At 39.0% G+C, this 20,402-nt stretch overlaps 1 protein-coding gene across 2 annotated transcripts in view; it reads left to right on the top strand.

Annotated features, from left to right (window-relative positions):
- Positions 1-19,978: 19,978 nt before the first annotated feature.
- Positions 19,979-20,402, top strand: part of EPHB1 (EPH receptor B1) — a 1,597,777-nt gene continuing 1,597,353 nt past the window's right edge. The window contains exon 1 of one of the 2 annotated variants that reach the window (XM_044070446.1): positions 19,979-20,250. In XM_044070446.1, coding sequence (XP_043926381.1) covers positions 20,193-20,250 — 58 coding nt within the window. In that variant the 5' untranslated portion in view covers positions 19,979-20,192. The remainder of the gene's footprint in view (positions 20,251-20,402) is intronic. The other variant, XM_044070447.1, reaches the window with a different exon arrangement.

Below are 20,402 nucleotides of genomic sequence, written 5' to 3'. Positions count from 1 at the left end.
GATAATATTAGAGAATATAAGAAACAAAATAACCAACATACACCAAGCTGAGCAAGATAAAAATAAAAAGGCAAAATTACAACAAAGGACATGCATTCTAGTCTAAGGAAAATCAAAATGTATTGACTCAGTTTAATGTTTTCATCTTTGTATAGAAGACTTAATCAAAAATAAAAAACAACTAGAATATCAAACTTAAAATAATGGAGGAATAGGTCTTATATGAGATAAACCACCAATAAAAGTTATCATCAAAATTAAAATAACAAATCTACTTTGAAAAATCAGTGTATGCATAACCAAAATACAATTAAAAGTGTAATACAAAAGATAAAACAACTGTCTAATAGATTTTCAAACATATTTAATGACAGGGAAGCTATTTAAACCTGGAGGTTTGTTGGCATTTGATTTAATTTGCCAATAAACTTTCAGTGTTTTCAGATCATTGTCTGTATTACCACATCTACAAGTCGAAAACAAAGAATAAGAATGCAATATAACTGTTGCACTTTTCTGAATGCTTATACAGAGCATTGCTCTTATTTTTGGTTTTAATTGCATATACGTTTTCACTTATTCTCATTCATAATTTGGTTTTGATCTTTCAGACATAAAAAGCAGCTTGAACAGAAAACAAAGTAAACCACTCCCTCACTTCAACATCGGAACCTGTTTCAACTACATATGCTATAATTAATATATGGCAAAAATATCTAAACCATAAAAAGCAGTCATCAATAATAATGGAGAAAAATCCCTTATAAGATTTTATGTTCCACACTAAGACTTAAATACTGTGCGTCTCTAATTATATGCTGCTATATAAAGGCATTGTTCAGAGTGGTTCCATAGAACTCCATACCAGTACATTTTGTGTCTGTTCCATTGCTCATGTCTAAATGTAAACCTTGTGCAATCATAACCTGAATCATAACTGTAACCGTGATGATTAGGGCTAGGGTAAGATTAGGAATGTGTTTAGAGATTATTTTGAATTTGAATGCTGAACTAGGCATAAAAGGCAATATGAATAAAGGCTCATGCTTAATAGGAATATATTTCTAAGTGTCTGGGTAAAATGCAGTCCCTCTTAATCATAAGACAAGGATTAAGACTGAGGACAACATTATGATGGATCCTGAAAACTTGGTCTAATCTTATGGAGGGCATGTAACTGAAGCAGTGGGCTTAATCTGTGGATTTACATAGTAACTGTCTCTAAATTGATAGTGGAATGGTTCCAGTTAGAAGAGATGAAGTCAAGGTAAACTTTACTGTGAATCCAGAGTTAACCTAAGGAAAGCAGTGAGAATGAAGAGGTAGACTTATTTTATTTGTGTCCTAATTAATAGACAAATTCTATCCCTCTCTGTTAAGAAGCGGACATTCAGTTAAAGTAAAATCCAGAGTTAGGGTTACAGACTGTTATAGTCTTATTTCTGTCAATACAGATTTTAATTATTTGTATTCTTTCACGCCTAAATATATTACCATTCAGCTCAGGATTTGCTTGATTTAGCCTTTATCCTACCCCAAGCTAAGTTAACCTGTAATTCCACCTTCTGAGTAGACAGAGAATACATGCCTTTATTACTTTGTGCCACTAATGATGGCTCCACAGCAAATCACTCCATCTAGATCTGTTTTTTAATATCTAGGTAAAATGTTGCATGGCGTATGCCTGGAAATTGGTTCTCCTGACTGAATAAGAAGACGCAACAAGAACAAAGGCTGTGCTATTACAAGCTTTGTTTCTAGGGGCTGAAAAGAAAATAGCTGACTACATGAAAATAACACGGCTTTTGGAATCGGGACAGATTACAACAGTAAGTCACTTATACAGGCAGCAGAAGTAGCAGTCCACAAAAATCACAAAAATTGAAAGGCCAAAGAACAGCCATAAAGATGATAGCGTGGACTATTGAGGATAAAAAATAAAGTCTTGCTATTATTATGCAAAAAGCCCAGAATTTCCAGAGACAAGATATACAAAGCAATTAAGACAGAATTTGGAAGAGAGAAAAATATTTCCGAAAGAAAAACTGTCAAAAGCTTCAAATGACAATTTGTGTTCATTAATACAACATATTTTTCAAAAAAAGTATATAAAGAAACTTTGATCTGTTTGGGAAAAGAAGCATCTGAGGAAGTACGGAAATATAAACAAAACCTAGAGATATTTAAACAATATAAAAAAGAAATGTGGACATAGGAAAGAAAGAGATTTGATATGGTGCAATATTTATGCAAAGGAGAAAGACAAATTAATCAATATGAAGAAGACAGCCCCAAAGATATTCGAAGAGAAATACAGGCAAAGGCATCCGGATATGGAAAATTTTACAATACAAAAATCACCACAACGATGAAACATAGAAAAAAAGATTAGTAACGTAGAAGTTAAAAAAACAGAAGTTGAAGTTATGGAGTGCCTGTGAAGTGAAGGGTTTGGTGTAGAAGGTCTAATACCAGTTACATCACAGTATGATGAAGTGAGTCCCCAAAGTAAGGAAAAACAGGAAGTTCAGGAAACATCTGAAGAAAAAATATGGACAAGGAAAAGAAAAAGGAGATTTAATATGGTGTAATATTTATGCCAAGGAAAAATCAAGACTAATGCAAAATGAGCAGCACCAAAGATATTTGAAGAGAAATACAGGCAAAGGAATCTGGACATGGAATACTTCACAATACAAAAAAAATAAGAAGACAGAGGAAAAGTAGAAAAGGAGATTAGTAATGGAGAAGTTAAAGAAATAGAAACAGTGGTTATGGAGTACCTGCAAAGTGAAGGATTCAGTGTAGAAAATTGAATGCAAAAAGCACCACAACAGGATAGAGCAATGGATACCCAAATTAAGGGGAAACCAGTGTAACAGGAAGCAAAAGGTCAGGTGCCATATCAAAATACTTTAGAGCCTTCCACAGAAAATCAGTATAAACATTCACTTGAAGCTAGACAGCAAGGAAAGGAACAGGAAACTGTGGAAACTCTGATGCAGTCAATGTTGAGGAGTGATAGGCCAGTGAGTTCCCATATGACAGAGCAACAGATGGCACAGGATAAAATTGAAGAGAAGGTGCCACAGGAAGATGATATAGAACTTTCTATAGAATGCCCACAGAAAACGGAAAACAAAGGAAGTGCCTTCAGTTTGGAAGAAAATGAACTAAGAGAAGAGTTGCTTGATTTAATGGACATGGATAGACATATTAAGATCAATAAGATACACAGACTGCAGAAGATCAATAAAACCCCAAAAATCAGAAGTCTGATAAAACAAATGAATACAGTAATTAGGACTGTCCATAGAGATCCATGTGATATAACAGAAGTAAACAAGATATATTACTGTGCAACAAAATTACTAATTGATAAAGTCCTACTGCAAGAACAAAGGGTACTGAAGAAAAGGAGGGGAGAAGTCGAATACCATCATGGAAGTATCGAACAGAGAAAACTATAAAGCAATTAAGACAAGAAGTATCACTCTTAGAAGACTATAGAAGAGGGAACAGATAAAAAAATACTAAGAAAGATATGTGATTAAAGCAATGCACAGTATTAGAACAGAACAGGATCTATCATGCACTATCGCAAATAAACTAAAAATTTCAGCACAAACGGAAAAAACTTAGAAGATACACATATAAATGTTGTGTCTTTTGGCTTATTCCAGTTAGGGGTCGCCACAGCGGAACTCCGGTCCGCTAATGTTTGGTAGTGGATTTTTACATGCCGAGTTACCAGCCCTGACGCACAACCTTCAACGAAGGCATGCTCATTCACGCATGCCTCCACACAGAAGACGCTCTAGCTGAGAATCGAACGGGACAACATCTTGCTGTGAGGTGACAATGCTACCACAGCACCACTACCATATAAATAAAAAGGACAATTACAAAATAAGCAATTTACTGATGACCCAAAAAAGTTTTATAGAGAATTGGGAAATAAGGTAAAAGGAATTGAAAGACTGCCAAAAAAGAGGAAGTAGACACATTTTGGAGAAGTATCTATAAAGATCATGTGGAACATAAATATGATAAGTGGACAGAAAAAGTAAAAGAAAGAATAAGAAGTTTACAGGTGCAGGATATGAAATGGGAACCAGAGAGATTGAAACAAAGTTAAGAAAACCCTCTAATCGGAAAACCCCAGGCCCAGATGCAGTACCTAACTTTTGGTTAAAAGTATGAACATCTTTGGACAAGGATTTAGCCATGAGTAAGAACTATTTATATGTGCACCCCAAACAGACACCAACCTGGATAACAAAAGGCAAAACAATGCTCCTTCTTAAGAGTGAACCTGAAAGCTACTCTAAAAATTATAGACCAGTAACTTGCCTTCTGACATCGTATAAACTATACACAGGAATTGATGCTCACAGAGTTTATAGTCATTTAGAAGAAAAATCAATTATGGCAGTAGAACAAAATGGCAAAAAAAAAGAAAAAGTCATATGGAACAAAGGATCATTTGCTGCTAAATAAAGTCATACTGGAGAACTGTAAAAAGAGGAAGAATTTAAGTATAGTATGGATTGACTATAAAAAGCATTTGATAGTATCCCACACTTATGGATAAAAGAGTGCTTAAAAATGTATAAGATACACCCTACACTGATTGACTGTATCACAGTGACCATGATACTGTGGCACACCACTTTGCAATTAAGCCATAACAAAGGACAGATTATTATCAAAGGGGGATATTCCAAGGTGACTCTCTGTCACTGTTGCTATTCTGCCTTGCCATTAAAGCTGTTTACTTAACAACTTAGGCCATGGCTACAATTTGGCTCCTAAAAAACAACAAAGTGTAAATACTTACCTTCTCTTTGTCAATGATTTAAAACTGTATAGCTCATCAGATGAGGAACTGAAAGCACAACTGCAGGTTGCCAAAACTTTTTCAGATGATATAAGAATGTCATTTGGTCTTGATAAGTGTGCAAAAGCAACTTTTAAAGGAGGAAAACTGCAGCACCAGGAAGACATCAGTTTGGGACAAGAATGTGATATAAAAGAACTTGAGCAAGAGGTAGTGTATAAATATTTGGGAACTAATGAAGGATCAACAATAAATCATGAACAAATGTGAATAAAACTTAGTAAGAAATACTTTTAGAAGACTTAAATTAATTATGAAAACAGCGTTGACACCTAGGAACAAAATCCAAGGTATAAACCAATTTGCTCTTCCTGTCCTAACTTACAGTTTTGGAGTGCCTGACTGGCCCCAAAATGTGTTTGGTAGATTAGACAGGAAAACAAGAAAGACGCTTAATTCTCACCAAATAAAAATCAGTGTAAACCAAGATTATATATTCCCCATTCCAAAGGAGGGATGGGCCTCCTTGAAACTGATTACATGTATAGCTCTGCAATCATAAGACTCCCCACATATCTGCTGACCTCACAAAACCCAAATGTAGTGAATGTTTTAAAACATGAGGAGAATAAATCTAAGATGACTTCTCTGCTTAATTTAGCAAAAGCATATTGGCGTTGAGCAAGAATGGAAATCAAACCAGTAGTAAATAAAAATCAGGCAGCAACTGAATGTGCCAAAAACAAAAGAAAGAATATAAGGTGAAGGACCAGATGAGAAGGCAAGAAATGTGGAAAAACCATAAATATAGTTACAAGTATAGAAAACTTCTGGAAGAACCCCATATTGATCAGGAACAAACACAGGAATGATTATGGAGAGGCGAATTCAAACCAAGACACCATCCCCCACTCTGGAATCATAGATAAACGTACTAAGCTGGGCATTAATCCCTATATCACTTGATGGGTTGCCAACTGGCAATACTGACAGAACCTAGACTGTAAAAGTAGCAGACTCCAAATCCAGCTCCAGACAAGTGACAAGTGGAGTACCTCAGGGTTCAGTCTTGGGACCTGTCTTGTTTGGCATCTACTTCTCTGAAGTACAGGCCAACACTAAGGGACTCTGGCTAACAAAGTTTGCAGATGACTACAAACTGGAAGCCATTACTGAATCCCCAAATGATGTGGATATTCTACAAAAGGGCCTTCCAGAAACAGATGCTTGATGCCAGAGCCATGGACTCAAGCTTAATGCCAAGAAATGTATAGTTATCCCCTTTGGGAAAAACCATGTACCCATGAATTACCACATAGGTGGCAGTACACTAAACACCGAAAGTGTGATGAAAGACTTAGGGACACAGGTGGACAGTGGTCTCACCTTCAATAACCACATCGCCACAACAGTCAGGAAATCCTTCTATGTGGCACATCTCATCACTAACGGCTTTTCATCCAGAAAAAAGGAGGTCATTGTCCCACTGTACTCATCCCTCATTAGACCCATTATAGAGTACAACGCCCCGTTTGGTATGCACCTCACAAGACATCTGCAACAGCTGGAAAGGCTGCAGAAATACCTCACTAAAAGAATAACAGGCCTAAAGCAGATGCCTTATACTGACCATCTAAAAAAACTCCAGCTATACACTGTGGCATATCGTCTACTCAGAGGCGATCCCTGCTAAACATACAAGGCCATGTCAAACCCTGAGCTGTTGGACATGATCCACTTAAAGAAATCCCAATCCCTCAGAGCCACACGCTCCAGGGATCTAAACCTTGTCATCACAATGAACAAAATATGCTGGAGGGATAGGTTCCCGACCCAGAGACTCCCCATACTTGGAATAGACTGCCCATACATGTCAAGCACAGTGCCTCATTGGCGCTCTTCAAAAGGAACCTTGATGATTGATCGGGAGATAGGAAATTCACCCCAGGGATCACGTCAGTCGCTCTGCTAGACAGGGGTCCAGGGAAATAAATATTGCGGGAAGAAATATCCATGGAATTGTTATGACTAGACTTGTATAGTCCCTGGGGCTGATAGCCTAGTACCAACCTATGAACCATAAGAGATGAAAGGTTAATATTGGCAGCCCAAGATAGTGGGTTACATACATGCGGGTTTACAAAGTCCATTGAACATGTGAGAGAAACAGACAAATGTAGGTTTAGTACAACCGAATTGGAAACAGTTGCACACCTCAATGCTGGTTGTGACATACTAATGACAGAAGGACTGCATACTGAAAGGTATAATAATTTGGCAAGACGGTTGCACTGGGACTGTGCAAACATTATGGTATTGAAGTGGCTGAAAAACACTGGAAACATGAGCCACAAAACGTCATAGAAAATTATGAAGTTGATATCACATGGGATCACCCATTACCAACAGTTCAAATGATAGATGCTAGAAAACAGGATATAGTGGTCTAAGAAAAAAAGACAAAATTAGCATTGATCATCTTGCGTACAGAGAAACACAAAGTCATAAAATATCAAGATCTGCAGGCAGAAATGAGAGCTATGTGGAAGAAAGATACTCAGTTCCAATAGTAGTTGGAGCAACGGGTCTTATAAAAAAGAATCTACAATCATATTTAGATAGGTTACCAATCCATGTAACCCCATACGAACTACAGAAGGAATCATTACTGGGCACATTGCGGGTGCTGTGAAGAGCAATTTTGGCTGACATCAAAGACTGAAACAATACTAATTTCATGAACTTTAATTGAACTTTGACTTAGGAATGGGGTTCATTCTCATCATAGTATTAGAAACCCAAAAGATTTGGAGAAATTAAAAAAGCAGCATGCCTTTTGGAATGTGGCCCTGTGTGTGAGTGTATGCATTTCCTGACCACTGTTTATTAGCAGTCATATGTATGCTGCCATCACACATATCACATGCATAGGTGTATCATATATGAACGTTGTGATTGGTATATGTGTGCATGTACAGTACCATTTGTCTACACCTTTCTATATTAAAAGTGTGTGTGTGTGTGTGTGTGTGTGTGTGTGTGAATTTATAGGTTAAGCCCTCCTAAGGTACACAGGGTACAGAATCTGGACTGACACCTTAAAGTACAATAAATGTTCTTTATGAGCACACATTGCAGCTATAAATATATTATTTATGTAACACATTTTTGTCAAAAAATGTAGAATAGCTTTAGATATTCAAAGGAACAGATGTCTCTTCTACTTCTTTCAGACCACAGTTGAAAGCAGCCCTCAAAAACAACAATTTATTTGGGCTTTTTATCTGTGCATTAAAAAGTAACTGGAACAGTTCACATTACAGGCTGAACCTGGATTACCACTTTTGCTTTGGTAAGCAGGTTCTGAATTTGATAGCACATTGCCTGTTTTCTTGGGAGAATGCAGATTTTTATACGTTGTCTCTAAAACAAAAAAAGCAACACATTCTTACACAGCATCAGATACAGAGGTATGAATGATGATTCTTCCATTGCGGTAAGAAATCTGCAGCTTTGTAAAGATTTTGGTCAGATTCAGTTACACTATATAATTTACAACAGACTAGAGACTGTTAATAAAAGGACCTGGCCTGCATTCTTAAGTAATACTGTACTTCACTATTAATCTGTGTGGAGTCTGCATGTCCTCCCCATGGTTGGGTAGCGTTCGAAAGACATGCGTGCATAAATGGGCGTGCCTTCATTGAAGGTTGGGCGTCGAGCTGGCACCTCGGCTTTTCATAAAAATCTACTGCCAGTCATTGCTGCCACTGTGACAACCCCTTACCGGGAAAAAGCCAAAAGACAAACAACTAGTGTATATGACAAACAGCAAACTGCACACAGAAAATGTCTACGTATGAATAATTAAAAGTCACCAGTGACTGCAAACAGAATTGAGGGTATGAACAGATTTAAGGATGGATCCATAATGAAGTATCCAGACTAACCTAGTTAACTGTTAGAATGTTATAAATGAAATATCTAAACCTCACTATTATGTTAGCACATAACTGTTAACACTAAAAACATTATACGGTACATATAAATTACCACCTCTGAAAGAGGACGGCTGCTGTCCCTGCATCCCAAATCTTCTACCACATCCCTGATTTATCAATAGACTTAACTCTGGGGTTTCACAAACTCAAAGAAAGGGAAATGTTAAAAAAGTAAATATTTGTATATTTTCCTTTACTACAAGACATGTGACCTGAAGCATTCTATTAAATCTTCCCCTACGACAAAGTAGTGCATCACCTCAGTTAAACCTATGAAAATGCACTGACAACATGTACCACAAACAATCATGGTGTTTCTCTGAGAATAACTTAATGTAGTAGCTGTTTGGTCTACCAATGTGGCCAAGAAAGTGTTACTGTAAGTCATGGTAACAGCAGTACCCTTCCTCTTCAATGGCATCCTTCACTGTGTAGCACGATAATCTATTGTCACTGTGATCAAAATCAGGGCAGGGTGTGTTTCTGAAGTGCAGCAGCTTAATTGTAGAGAATGTTACCCTCTCTATATTCTTTGTTGAAATATATATCCTTTTGTCAGTTAATACAGTCCCGATAGCTAGAAAATTTCTGATTATTTGCTTGCAGGTGGCAATGGAGGTATTCAGTGATAATATGACTTACACATGGCCATGCTGTCATTTGGTGTTGTTAATACAGCAAAGGCTCATTTTACATAGTGAGGTATGCAATGCATTCAATGTAAAGTTTGACTGTGTTGTGGCAGTCATTTTCTGGTACCTTAGCATGCGTCTGCAGTTGATAATACTAGCCCACATTGTAATGGTATATTCTACATTGGTAACATCGTACAGGGTAGCAACAACAGCAATTATGTACGATCACTGACAGCGACACTTATCAGTAATAACAGATCATACAGCAGTAGTTGCAGCAGCAGACGAACCAGCAAAATGTGATGCCAAGTACACCAGTGCCATACGTCTATAATGAAATCAGAATATTTGTTATACAGGTACATGAATTCACCTTCTGCCTTAACTCCTGTTGATATTAAACAATGTCCTTTGAAAAGGGTGCTGCAAGTAATTTCTGTTTGCTATCCGTAAAGGCTGAGTTTACAAGTAAGCTTAATTGTAATGTATCACATATACAAACAATGCACTCATCATCCGGAAATGTTCCCATTGGTCCAAGTTCTAACAACACAGCATGGCTGTCACAGTTTGCATGGCAGCTATAAAAATGCCTAGGATTGCCAGGTTAAGAAACGTGATGTAACCAGGTTCATCTGTATTATTTCTAACCAGTTATGTAGTATCTTCCAAGGATTGAATAATCATAGCTGAGTGAATCAGATGCCTTTGATTGGGGTTTCCATCATTTCATCAAATAATATGTCAAACTGTATACTGTTGTATCATTCACACCTGCATCATACAATGTGATGAGCTCCACCTGGTGGCAACCTGCTAATAACCGCACCAGAAGTTGTAATTAAACTCTGCAAATATTGATCTAAAGAGCATGCAAAGTACAATATGCAAGTCAAGTCATCCAGCCATAAGATTTTCATTTGTGGTATTGCAGTCATTAAAGAGTTAACTATTATACAGTCTTCTTTCTAAATCCTCAAGTACACATTCAAGCTGGATGGCATTTTTCTAACCAAAGAATGCAGAGACGGATTGTTTGGCAAATTTTGACAGATTCCTTCTTAGTGTCACAGGACTTAAGTCAAACATTAAACACAGAAGAAGTCAATAACGTGAAGGAGGAATGTGGATTGAAGAATGGAAAGGTAACTTGGTGGGCATGGTGACAATACAGCCTGCACTTTTTATATGGTTTCTTATGTCAGTAATAGTAATCACCTTTTCCCCAAACATTCACAGCTCCAGACAAAGTGCTATAGACAGTATCTTAGAGCCAAAGGACAGCAAATATTGAGGAATAATGTCTCCTGGGAATCTGGCATTTTGACAGTAAGATTTCCCTCAAGGCTTGTAAACCAGTGTTCAACACTTGTCTTGTAAATTCCGTGGGTAGTGATACCTATCCACAGGGTCACTTTAGGTGTCGGCAGTGGCTCATTACAAAAAGAGACCAAGAGGAAGAGAGACAGAGACAGAGATCATGTAGCTGCTTTCTTCTGAGCTACCACGGACTTCATTATAGGTTGAAGCAGCAACTGAATGTGACAGCAGAACAGACTGTAGGCATTGAACCCCCCCATTCTTTCCTTAAAGTCTAGATGTTTTCTTCAGTAACACAGTATGACTCCAGTACGACATTATGACGCATTCCAACTCCTATAAAACAGTTTTAGTACCTTATTTCTTCAGCTTTCTTTCTTTCCCGTTATATTTCATCATTATTCTTGATATTTTTTTCTGCTCACATATGCACTCTCATTAAGGAATGCACATTATTAAATGTTCTGTAAATGTAAAACAGTGTTGTAACTACTAATAGTTTAATAATGGCATCACATTATTAAATGTTCTATAAATGTAAAACAGTGTTGTAACTACTAATAGTTTAATAATGGCATCACATTATTAAATGTTCTATAAATGTAAAACAGTGTTGTAACTACTAATAGTTTAATAATGGCATCACATTATTAAATGTTCTATAAATGTAAAACAGTGTTGTAACTACTAATAGTTTAATAATGGCATCACATTATTAAATGTTCTATAAATGTAAAACAGTGTTGTAACTACTAATAGTTTAATAATGGCATCACATTATTAAATGTTCTATAAATGTAAAACAGTGTTGTAACTACTAATAGTTTAATAATGGCATCACATTATTAAATGTTCTATAAATGTAAAACAGTGTTGTAACTACTAATAGTTTAATAATGGCATCAGTAACAATACAGCCACTAAATGGAATTCATACGACTGAAAAACAACAAAAATAAAATGTATAATGTGCATTTCTCGGATATAAAACTGTAGACTATGCCAGTTCTTAAAAGAGTTTTGCACCTGGTATTCCTTCACATGAAAGAGCGTGGTTCATTCATTTATTCATTCACCAGTTACCCACTTAAACTAATGCTGTTTACTGGCGAGTCAGAAACTACCCTGACATAAAAACTCATCCTGAACATGTATTAACCAAAGGAATGCATGCACACATTCTTACACCGAGTGCATGCCATTGTACTCACACACACACACACACACACACACACACACACACACACACACACACACACACACACAGTGAAAATCACACCTTTACTGTGAAAAATTTCCACAACTAAACTATCGGTTTCCTACTTTTTCAGTTCCTTATTAGCAACTGTTATTATATAACATGATATGCATTTTTCCATGTCTTCAGTGTCCCACAGACTAGTGGTGAACTCATGCTACCCCAGGACAGCACTGAAAGATTATTAACAATTTTGTAACAAAAAAAAGCACTTTCTCAATCCAAATGAGGCTCTTTTATAACATGAAGAAACTGTATCTGCAAAACTGCTAAGCACCTTATTTTGTAGCTTAAGCAAGTTTATGACCAGTTTGTGTGTGTATTTGCATATGTGTGTGTGTGTGTGTGTGTGTACCATAGCTTCATAGGATTAACTTCCACCAGAAAAATGCTATTTGTCATGGTGTCCATTTAGTCTGTTAGACATCAGTATCTCTCTGAAGCCCATATAAGTGAGATTGCTACAGCAAAGAGGCATTAAGAGTGAATGAATTTGTAACTTGACTTAAGATTTGGCAACAGTAAGGGTAGTCTCTGGCATGTGGGTATAAAAGTTTCTCATCACAGGTGAAGTGCTTTGTTTTAAGCCATTTGGTGTTCTCTTCTCAATGAAATGGTCTTTGAAGTGATAAACTTGAGATGGAGTGAAACACAAAATTTTGTCTCCCCACCACACGAAGGCCTCATGTAGAATGGCCCCTTAAGCATCATCTTTTTGGCAGGGTATATTTCACTATTTTTTACGGTTTATCTTAAACATTTACTTATTTACCATTTTACTACAGTAATGTTAATCTACCAACAGTTTATTTATTTGTATTATATTTGTATGATACTTAGGTATGCAAAAATAAATAAGCAAACAAATGTGTTTTACATGAATAGAACGAGACTTGAGAATATCATCAGGAAAAACAATGCCATGCTATCCCCATAGTACACTACCCCGCAAGTACCGGGGGGCGTTACACACATAGAAGGTATATTAACTTCCTATTTGGTTGTAAGTGAAGGTGTAGATATAAGATATCCCAGCCTTCAAACATTTAGATAAAAGACAAGCTTGCGTCGGAAGTCCGGAGGCAGCACTAGGTATGAACTGACAGAGGAGTTGTAACCGTGTGAGTGATGGAAAGGCAAAGAAATGCTGGTGTGTGGGAATAAAATTTTCCTTTCAAGCAAAAAATAGATTTTTTCATAGACATGAGATCATGGTGCAGCTGAGATTTTAGAGTATCCAATAAGGAAACATGACTGCTGCATCCTTGTTGTTTGCAGATGTTCTCTTTGTTTGAAGAAACTATAGTCTACAGCATGCACTGTACAGATCTGCTGCTGTGTGAAGCAACTGGGATGAAATTAGGCCTATATTGCAGGATCTGGTTTTCTCACAAAAAGAGTAGATTGCTCTCTGCATGTGATTGTTAGCTCCTTGAAGTCTGTTCACAAGTGATGTTAGAGAGGCTCAAAAGGCTGACCAGCACATAGCTACAGCTGCAGCAACATTACAGTCATTATGTCCAACTGTGGTGGTGAAGCAAGATTGATGTCTTAAGATGAAACTCCCAATTTAACAATCAATCTATGTCCTCATCCTCATCTGTAGTCATGAGCTTGAGGTAGTGAAGCAATGAAACTGGGGATAAGAGCAGATAAAAATCAGTTTCCTTCACAGGGTTCCTGGGATCACTCTTATGAGAGAATGAGGAAAGTACAACTATGTAAAATCTTACCAGAACGGTAGATGTCCTTGCCTTCACCTGCAGTATTCATAACTTATGGAATTCCTTGTCGTGAAGTCTGGCCAGTCTACCACAGCTACCATTGCTTTAAGGTATGCTGAATGTCACCTACACACTCCTCATGTAGCGTAGGACATAAAAGCGACATGCAGGCACACCATCCTCAGAACTGATTGCCCCAGTAGGAACAGCAGTCCAAGGAAAACCAAAGATAACCTGCACATCCAGGAAGGAAAAAAAGACTAGGGTGATGGAGAGAGGGAGTGAATACTGCAGAGGTGAAGGTGAGGACATCTACCTTTATGGTAAGATTTTACACAACTGCAGTACTCATAACGTACGGGAGAGTGCCAAAGCTCAAGAAGAAATTTGGGAGGAGGAATCAGCAGTAGAGTCCTCCAAGAAGCCAGGAAGAATTGCATTAGCAAAACCAGCTATAGCTCTGGAGATACCATCCAACTTGTAGTGTATGCACAGAAGTCCAGGTAGCTACTTCAAGAAAAGTATTAGTGTCGGAGCCCTTGAAAAAATCACCAGAAGAAGCCACAGCTCAAGAAGAAATAGCCTTTACAGAAGAAGGAAGGCTCTTGCCATGAAAAGTGTAACAAAAAGAAACAGTCTTTGAAATCCAAGTAGAAATAGTCTGCTTGGAATTAGCCAATCCTAAAAACCTAGGATGAAAGGAAACAAATCAGATTTCCTAATAGACTTAGTGTTATCCAAATAAAATCTGAGTTGTCTATGCATCTCTAAAGTATGCAGCACCCTCTCACTGTCGGATTGTGGAGAGGGAAATAAAATTAGGCAAATTAATAAACTGATTATGTGACAACTCATTAACCACCTTGGGCATAAAAGAAGGATTAGTATGCAAGGACACCCTGTCCTCATGGAATATCAAAAAGGTGGACAAGCCATATGGGCTTGCAACTCAGCCACCCATCTGGCCGAAATAAGAGCTAACAAAAGACATGTCTTCCAAGAACAATGTTGCAAGGAAGCCGAAACAGCAGGCTCAGATGGAGCCTGAGTCAATCTCTCCAGAATGAAATTAAAATTCCAGGGAGGAAGAACAGGCTTCCTGGGAGGTCTAATATTAAGGATGCCTATAAGAAACTGCTTAGCCTCAAATCTAGAAGCTAACAGAGGAGTTAAAGGCATACAAGCAGAAAGACCTGATAAATGGGCCTTAACAGAAGAGTAGACCAAACCAGCATTGAGCAACTCACACAAATAAGAGAGAAACAAAGGAACATCTACAGTAAGTGGGTCCAGGTCACGAGACAGACACCAAATAGAAAACCTCTTCCATTTAGATAAGTAGGATTTCTTAGCAGTAGGCTTCCTGGCCTCCTGCAGGACCTGCAGCATGTCCTCAGAAAAAAAGGTGTCTATGAGGAATCAAAACCCTATCACCAACAGTGTTGACTGAAGCATAGACAGGTGGGAATGGATGAGAAACCCCTTGTCTTGTGCGAGAAGATCCATCTTGTGAGGTAACTTGTGATGATTGCCCTTAGCTAGATGCAGAAGTAGAGGGAACCAGTGCTGTCATGGCCAAAAGGCAGTCAGCAACAAGATTTTGGGAGTGTCAAGTTGAAACTTACACAGGACTCTTGGAATGAGAGGAAGGAAAGGGAAAGCATAAAGAAACATCCCCTTCCAAAAAAATGAGAGGGTGTCCGCCTTCCACATCAGAGGACCTGGGAAACTGTCTATTCAGGGGGGAGGCAGAGAGATCTACTTGAGGAGCAACCCACTGGTGAACAATATCCAGAAACACATCCGTGTGAAGCTTCCATTTGTAGGATTGAGTGAAGGACCTGCTCAGAGTGTCTGCCACAATGTTCTGATCTGAAGGAATATAAACTGCCTGAAGTCACTTGATAGCCAGATCTCATACCAGAAGTGCCAGTCAGCAAAGAAGGTAAGATCTTGCCCCCCCCCCCCATTTGTTGACATACCACATAACTGTGGAATTGTCTGTGAATACCTTGAGAGGCACCGGAAAGAAAAGAGGATGAAAGGCCTGAAGACCCAGCATAACAGCTCTCATCTCTTTGATGTTGATGTGTTATGTTTGCTGACAAGGTGACCACACTCCCTGAATCTTCAGGGAGCCAAATGTTGCTCCCCATCCCACAACTGAAGTGTCTGTGAACAGATCCTGAGAGGGAAGAGGAGGATGAAAAGGGAGCCCTGGACTTAGAGACAACTGCTGAATCCACCACAGAAGTTCCTTCTTGATACAAGGGAGAAGAGGAACTGTAAAGTCTACAGGATGTGCATGTTGAAGACACACTAACTTCAGAAAAAAATGGAACGTCTTCATGAGGAGTTTGGCCACAGAGAGCATTAGAATGGTGGAAGCCATGAAATCCACAGCTCTCAGAAACTCCCTGCCTGTAATGGAGGCCAGGGGAAGAATTGTCTGAAAATGAGAAAGTTAAGGCCTTTGGAGGAGGCAGGGATGCCAGCATTGGCACTGTCTGAATCCTGCAACCCAGAAATCATGATCCTAAGAAAGAGTCAAGGAAGATTTTTTGACGTTTACATCCAGTTAAGCAGCCAAGACAGGAGGAACAGCCGCAGGTTAAGGAGATTCCATCTGCAGTAACTCATAGTACCTCTTATGGATATCAGAAACCTGGGTACAATCCCAATTAAAAAATTCCATCCTCCTAGAGATTGTATCCCCAAAGGAAATTTCCTCAGGAGTATCAAGACTATTAGAGTTGTCCTCCTCAGACCCGTAGTCCAAAGGAGAAAAAATCTGGGTAGAATAAGTAAGTGATTCTTCATCAGAATCCAACTCTTCCTCAGAAAAATTCAATTCCCTGGGCCTCTTAGGTGAAGAAAAGGACCAAAGAGAAGCAGGAACTGAAACCCCTTGAGAAGGCCTTAACAACAGTAAAGCATTAAATAACCCATGAGTAAAGGCCTGCCACTCACTTTGTGGATCCCAAGAAACATGCTTAGTTTTCTGTTTCTTTTTTAAGGGAACATCCGTCCCAGAAAACTGAGAAGGCTCTATCTCAGGATGGCATTCCACAACCATAGTAGGAACTTTTTTCCTAAGAAAAAACTGCTGAACCTCCCTGTCCCCTTGGAAACAATCAATTGTGGTTCCCCCTGAATGCCCGAAATGAATGCCTACAAAGCCTCACCAGATGTGCTGCCTGCCAGATCTTCACTAGTCTCCAACCCGGACGCAATATAGAAATCTGACAACACAGCCGGCCAAGTCTCTGGGTTTGTAATAACCTCAGGAAAAACACCCAGCAGAGGCTGGACAGCAGAAGATTCAGGTCTTACCTTTTTCATCTTCTTCTTCCCTGATGGCTGACCTCAGACCAAGAAGTTCCATTCATAGTATCTTTAGTAAGAAGCTTAAGACTCTGATTCTCAAGATACAATGAAAGGGAAGAAATCCTACTACAAAGGGTTTTCAGGACAAATGCCTGAAAAATCGAAAAAGACGTATGGTCATGAGAGGCTCCTAGGCAAGAAAGGCAATAATTGTGGTGGTCTTTATGGAGAACCTGTCTCCCACATTGGCATTTACCCTTCCTGGATGACATTAACCCCTCAAACAGCACAAAAAAAAAAATCAAGAAAAGAACAAAAACCTCAACTGGGTACTTATCTGCAATGGTGAGGACTTCAGCAAACAGGATTAATCACTGGAATTCCAACAAACAGAAAAAAAATGGCAAAAAACAGTCTGAGGCAAACAGACCGATGGTTAAAAACAGCGTTCCAACTGGCGGCAAAGAAGTTCTGAGGATGGTAAGCCTGAAGGTCACCATTATGCCCTATGCTACGCGAGGAGTGTGTAGGTGGCATTCAGTGTACCTTAAAGCAATGGTAGGCTTTCGAAGACTTGCAGGAGGACAGGCTTCATGGCAGGGAATCCCATAACTTATGAATACTGCAGCAGTGAATGTAAGGACATTACAGTAATCTGTGAGGATCCTGAAATTAGAGTTGCGGCTCCTAACGCCTAAACAGGGCCAGTTGAAGTGGTCTGTGCACCTAGTGTGACAGTCCCCCATGGCAGATGTACCAAAAACAGTCTATTGCCAGGAGACTTTGGGACAGATTCAGGACAAGCTGAACAGATTATGTTTCTCATCTACGCATCCCTAAAAATAAAGTGGAAGCTGTTGCTGGGGCTAGTTGAGTCTGCCTTGTTCAACCTGCTGCCACAGTAAACTTCACCAAGCTAAGCAAACAAAATGTTTCTGCACAAAGATGATCAGTACAGAGAAAACGTTACCATACACCCGATAATTCATGGGTACATGTTTTTTCCCAAAGGGGATAACTATACATTTATAGGTTCATACTAGGCTATCTGCCCTAGGGCATTTATAAGCCTAGCCAGAGTGTGTTTGGCTTTCGCCACCCATTTTAAATTAATTTTGCTATGCCATTTCTTGGCATTACGTTTGTTGGTGCAGCGGTTAGCATTGCCACCTCACAGCAAGAAGTTCTCCGGTTCGATCCTCGGCCGGGGTGCCTTCTGTGCGGAGTCTGCATGTCCTCCCTGTGGTCGTGCGGGTTTTCTCCGGGTGCTCCGGTTTCCTCCCACATCCCAATGACATGCTCTAGGTGGATTGGACACTCTAAAGTGGCCCTAGGTGTGAATACGTGTGTCTGTGTGCCTTCTGTGGAAGGTTGGGCACCGGGCTGGCAACTCGACACCGTAAAACTCCACTGCCAATCATGAGCGGACAGGTGATCCACTGTGGCAACCCCTGACCTGTAAAAAGCTGAAAGAAGAAGAAGAAGCCTCCATGGGGTTAGCCTGTACACACTCTCATCTAATATTCAGACTGATAAGTGGGCTGTACTAATGGATCTTTGTCAGCCATCACTGGAGTGAAAATATTAAGGTGCACAAAATACGAAATATCAAAATTGAAAAAGCACAGGAACATAATGAGAGATGGAAAGTTTTACTGGTTTCTTGCTACTCATCTATGCTCCACGGTCCACACTTCCTGCAGAAACTTTAAAGGTAAATATCTGACAATGAGCACACCTCTGTATACCAAAGAGTGTAATTAACTTCTATAAAATTAAAGAAATTACAGTCTTAGTACCTTTTCTGGTTGAATTATGCAAAATCTAAGGGCATGCAAATATTGAAAAAAAAAACATTAAAGCGGTGCACACACGTAGACACTATAAACAAAGAAACGCATTTATAATGTATTATATTGGAATTGTATAAAATTAAATAGCTGCATTCAAAAGTTCTAAATGATAAAACGTTTATTTTTGATGGTTCAGTTGCAGTCGATATGGATTTTTAGGCAAATCAGATATTTGGAGGTGGGGCATTTTGCAAACATGACTTGTTAAAATGATGTCAGGTCGATGCGTGGCCCGCGCTTAGCTCCACACTTGCGAAACCACCAATGCACTTTTGACCCGCATTAGGTTCTCACAATGTCTGCATGCCTTCTGCATGATTCTGATTCCAATTCCAAAGGAGAACGTAGAATAATACTGGCACCTCTGAAAAGAAACATTGGTCTGTAGACAGTAGGTCTTACCAGGCTAAAAAAATAAAGACACTAAAAAGAAGTCTAGCCTTGCTTATGTATGAACTTGATTCTGAACATGCTGTTAAACTTGTAATCAATTCATTTTCTACACTCATTAACAGTAAAACAAGACTACATTACTTACATAAATTAATTGGTAGGCGCTACCAAACTAATTCCAAAATTCCGCTTTATGTGCAAACTGCTCTTCTGTGTCGGCTAAGATTTACTTTTTTTTTTCTTGGAGAAAGGAAAGTTAATAGGAACTTCGAGAAGCAGCAGGTACAACGAACGCCAATAGCCTTGACTGATGGGCAGGGTGATTGATGTGCTGCTCAAAGGGGTTGGACTGACCTAAATTAGTAGAGCTCCTTTCTCTCCGGCTGTACCTGCTTCTCACCAAGTTGGCACGAGGGGGCGCTCGGCCCCTTCCCGTACCAGATCGGCATCTGGCTCATCACCATGCAAAACTTTTTGGTAACTAACAATGCCCAAAGGGAAGACGGAAAGGCAATGCCTGATACTGAATGGGCGTCCGCCTACCGTGTTGTATCTCTGAATGGCTGATAGGTGTTATTGGGCGGTCCCACTGGTTCTCTCCTCCCCCTGCCCAGCTTCGGTGCTGAATCCTGCACTATGCCTCCACTTACTATCGCATCTTGCAATGTGACACAGAATTTGCTTCTGCAAGCTTTCAGTATCAGGGGTAGGGGCAATCCGCGATCCACCACACTGGACTATAATAATTAATGCAGAGCTTCATCAAAAAGGGATACGTTTGAATGTATTGTTTTTATTAGAGGGGGGAAGGAAGGAGTGTAACGGGAAACGATTTTTAAACATGGCATTGGATTTCTTGGTGCTTTTTTATTTGCTGTGTTCCGTTACTGCACTTGAAGGTAACAACTTTTTTTTATTTAATTTTAACAGTTTCTGGCAAGCTGCCGGATTTGCCTTGTCTTCATTCCGCTGCATTTTTTTCTTGATTAATGGTTTGCCTGGATTTGATTGCACTGATGTTGCACAACAATTATGTACCTAAGAGAGAGGC

The sequence above is a fragment of the Protopterus annectens genome, chromosome 4.part1 (assembly GCF_019279795.1).
Source record: "Protopterus annectens isolate FY-2018-M chromosome 4.part1, PAN1.0, whole genome shotgun sequence".
Taxonomy (NCBI): Eukaryota; Metazoa; Chordata; order Ceratodontiformes; family Protopteridae; genus Protopterus; species Protopterus annectens.
Note: the sequence above shows the minus strand (reverse complement) of the source record. Positions and strands in the feature narration are given on the sequence as shown.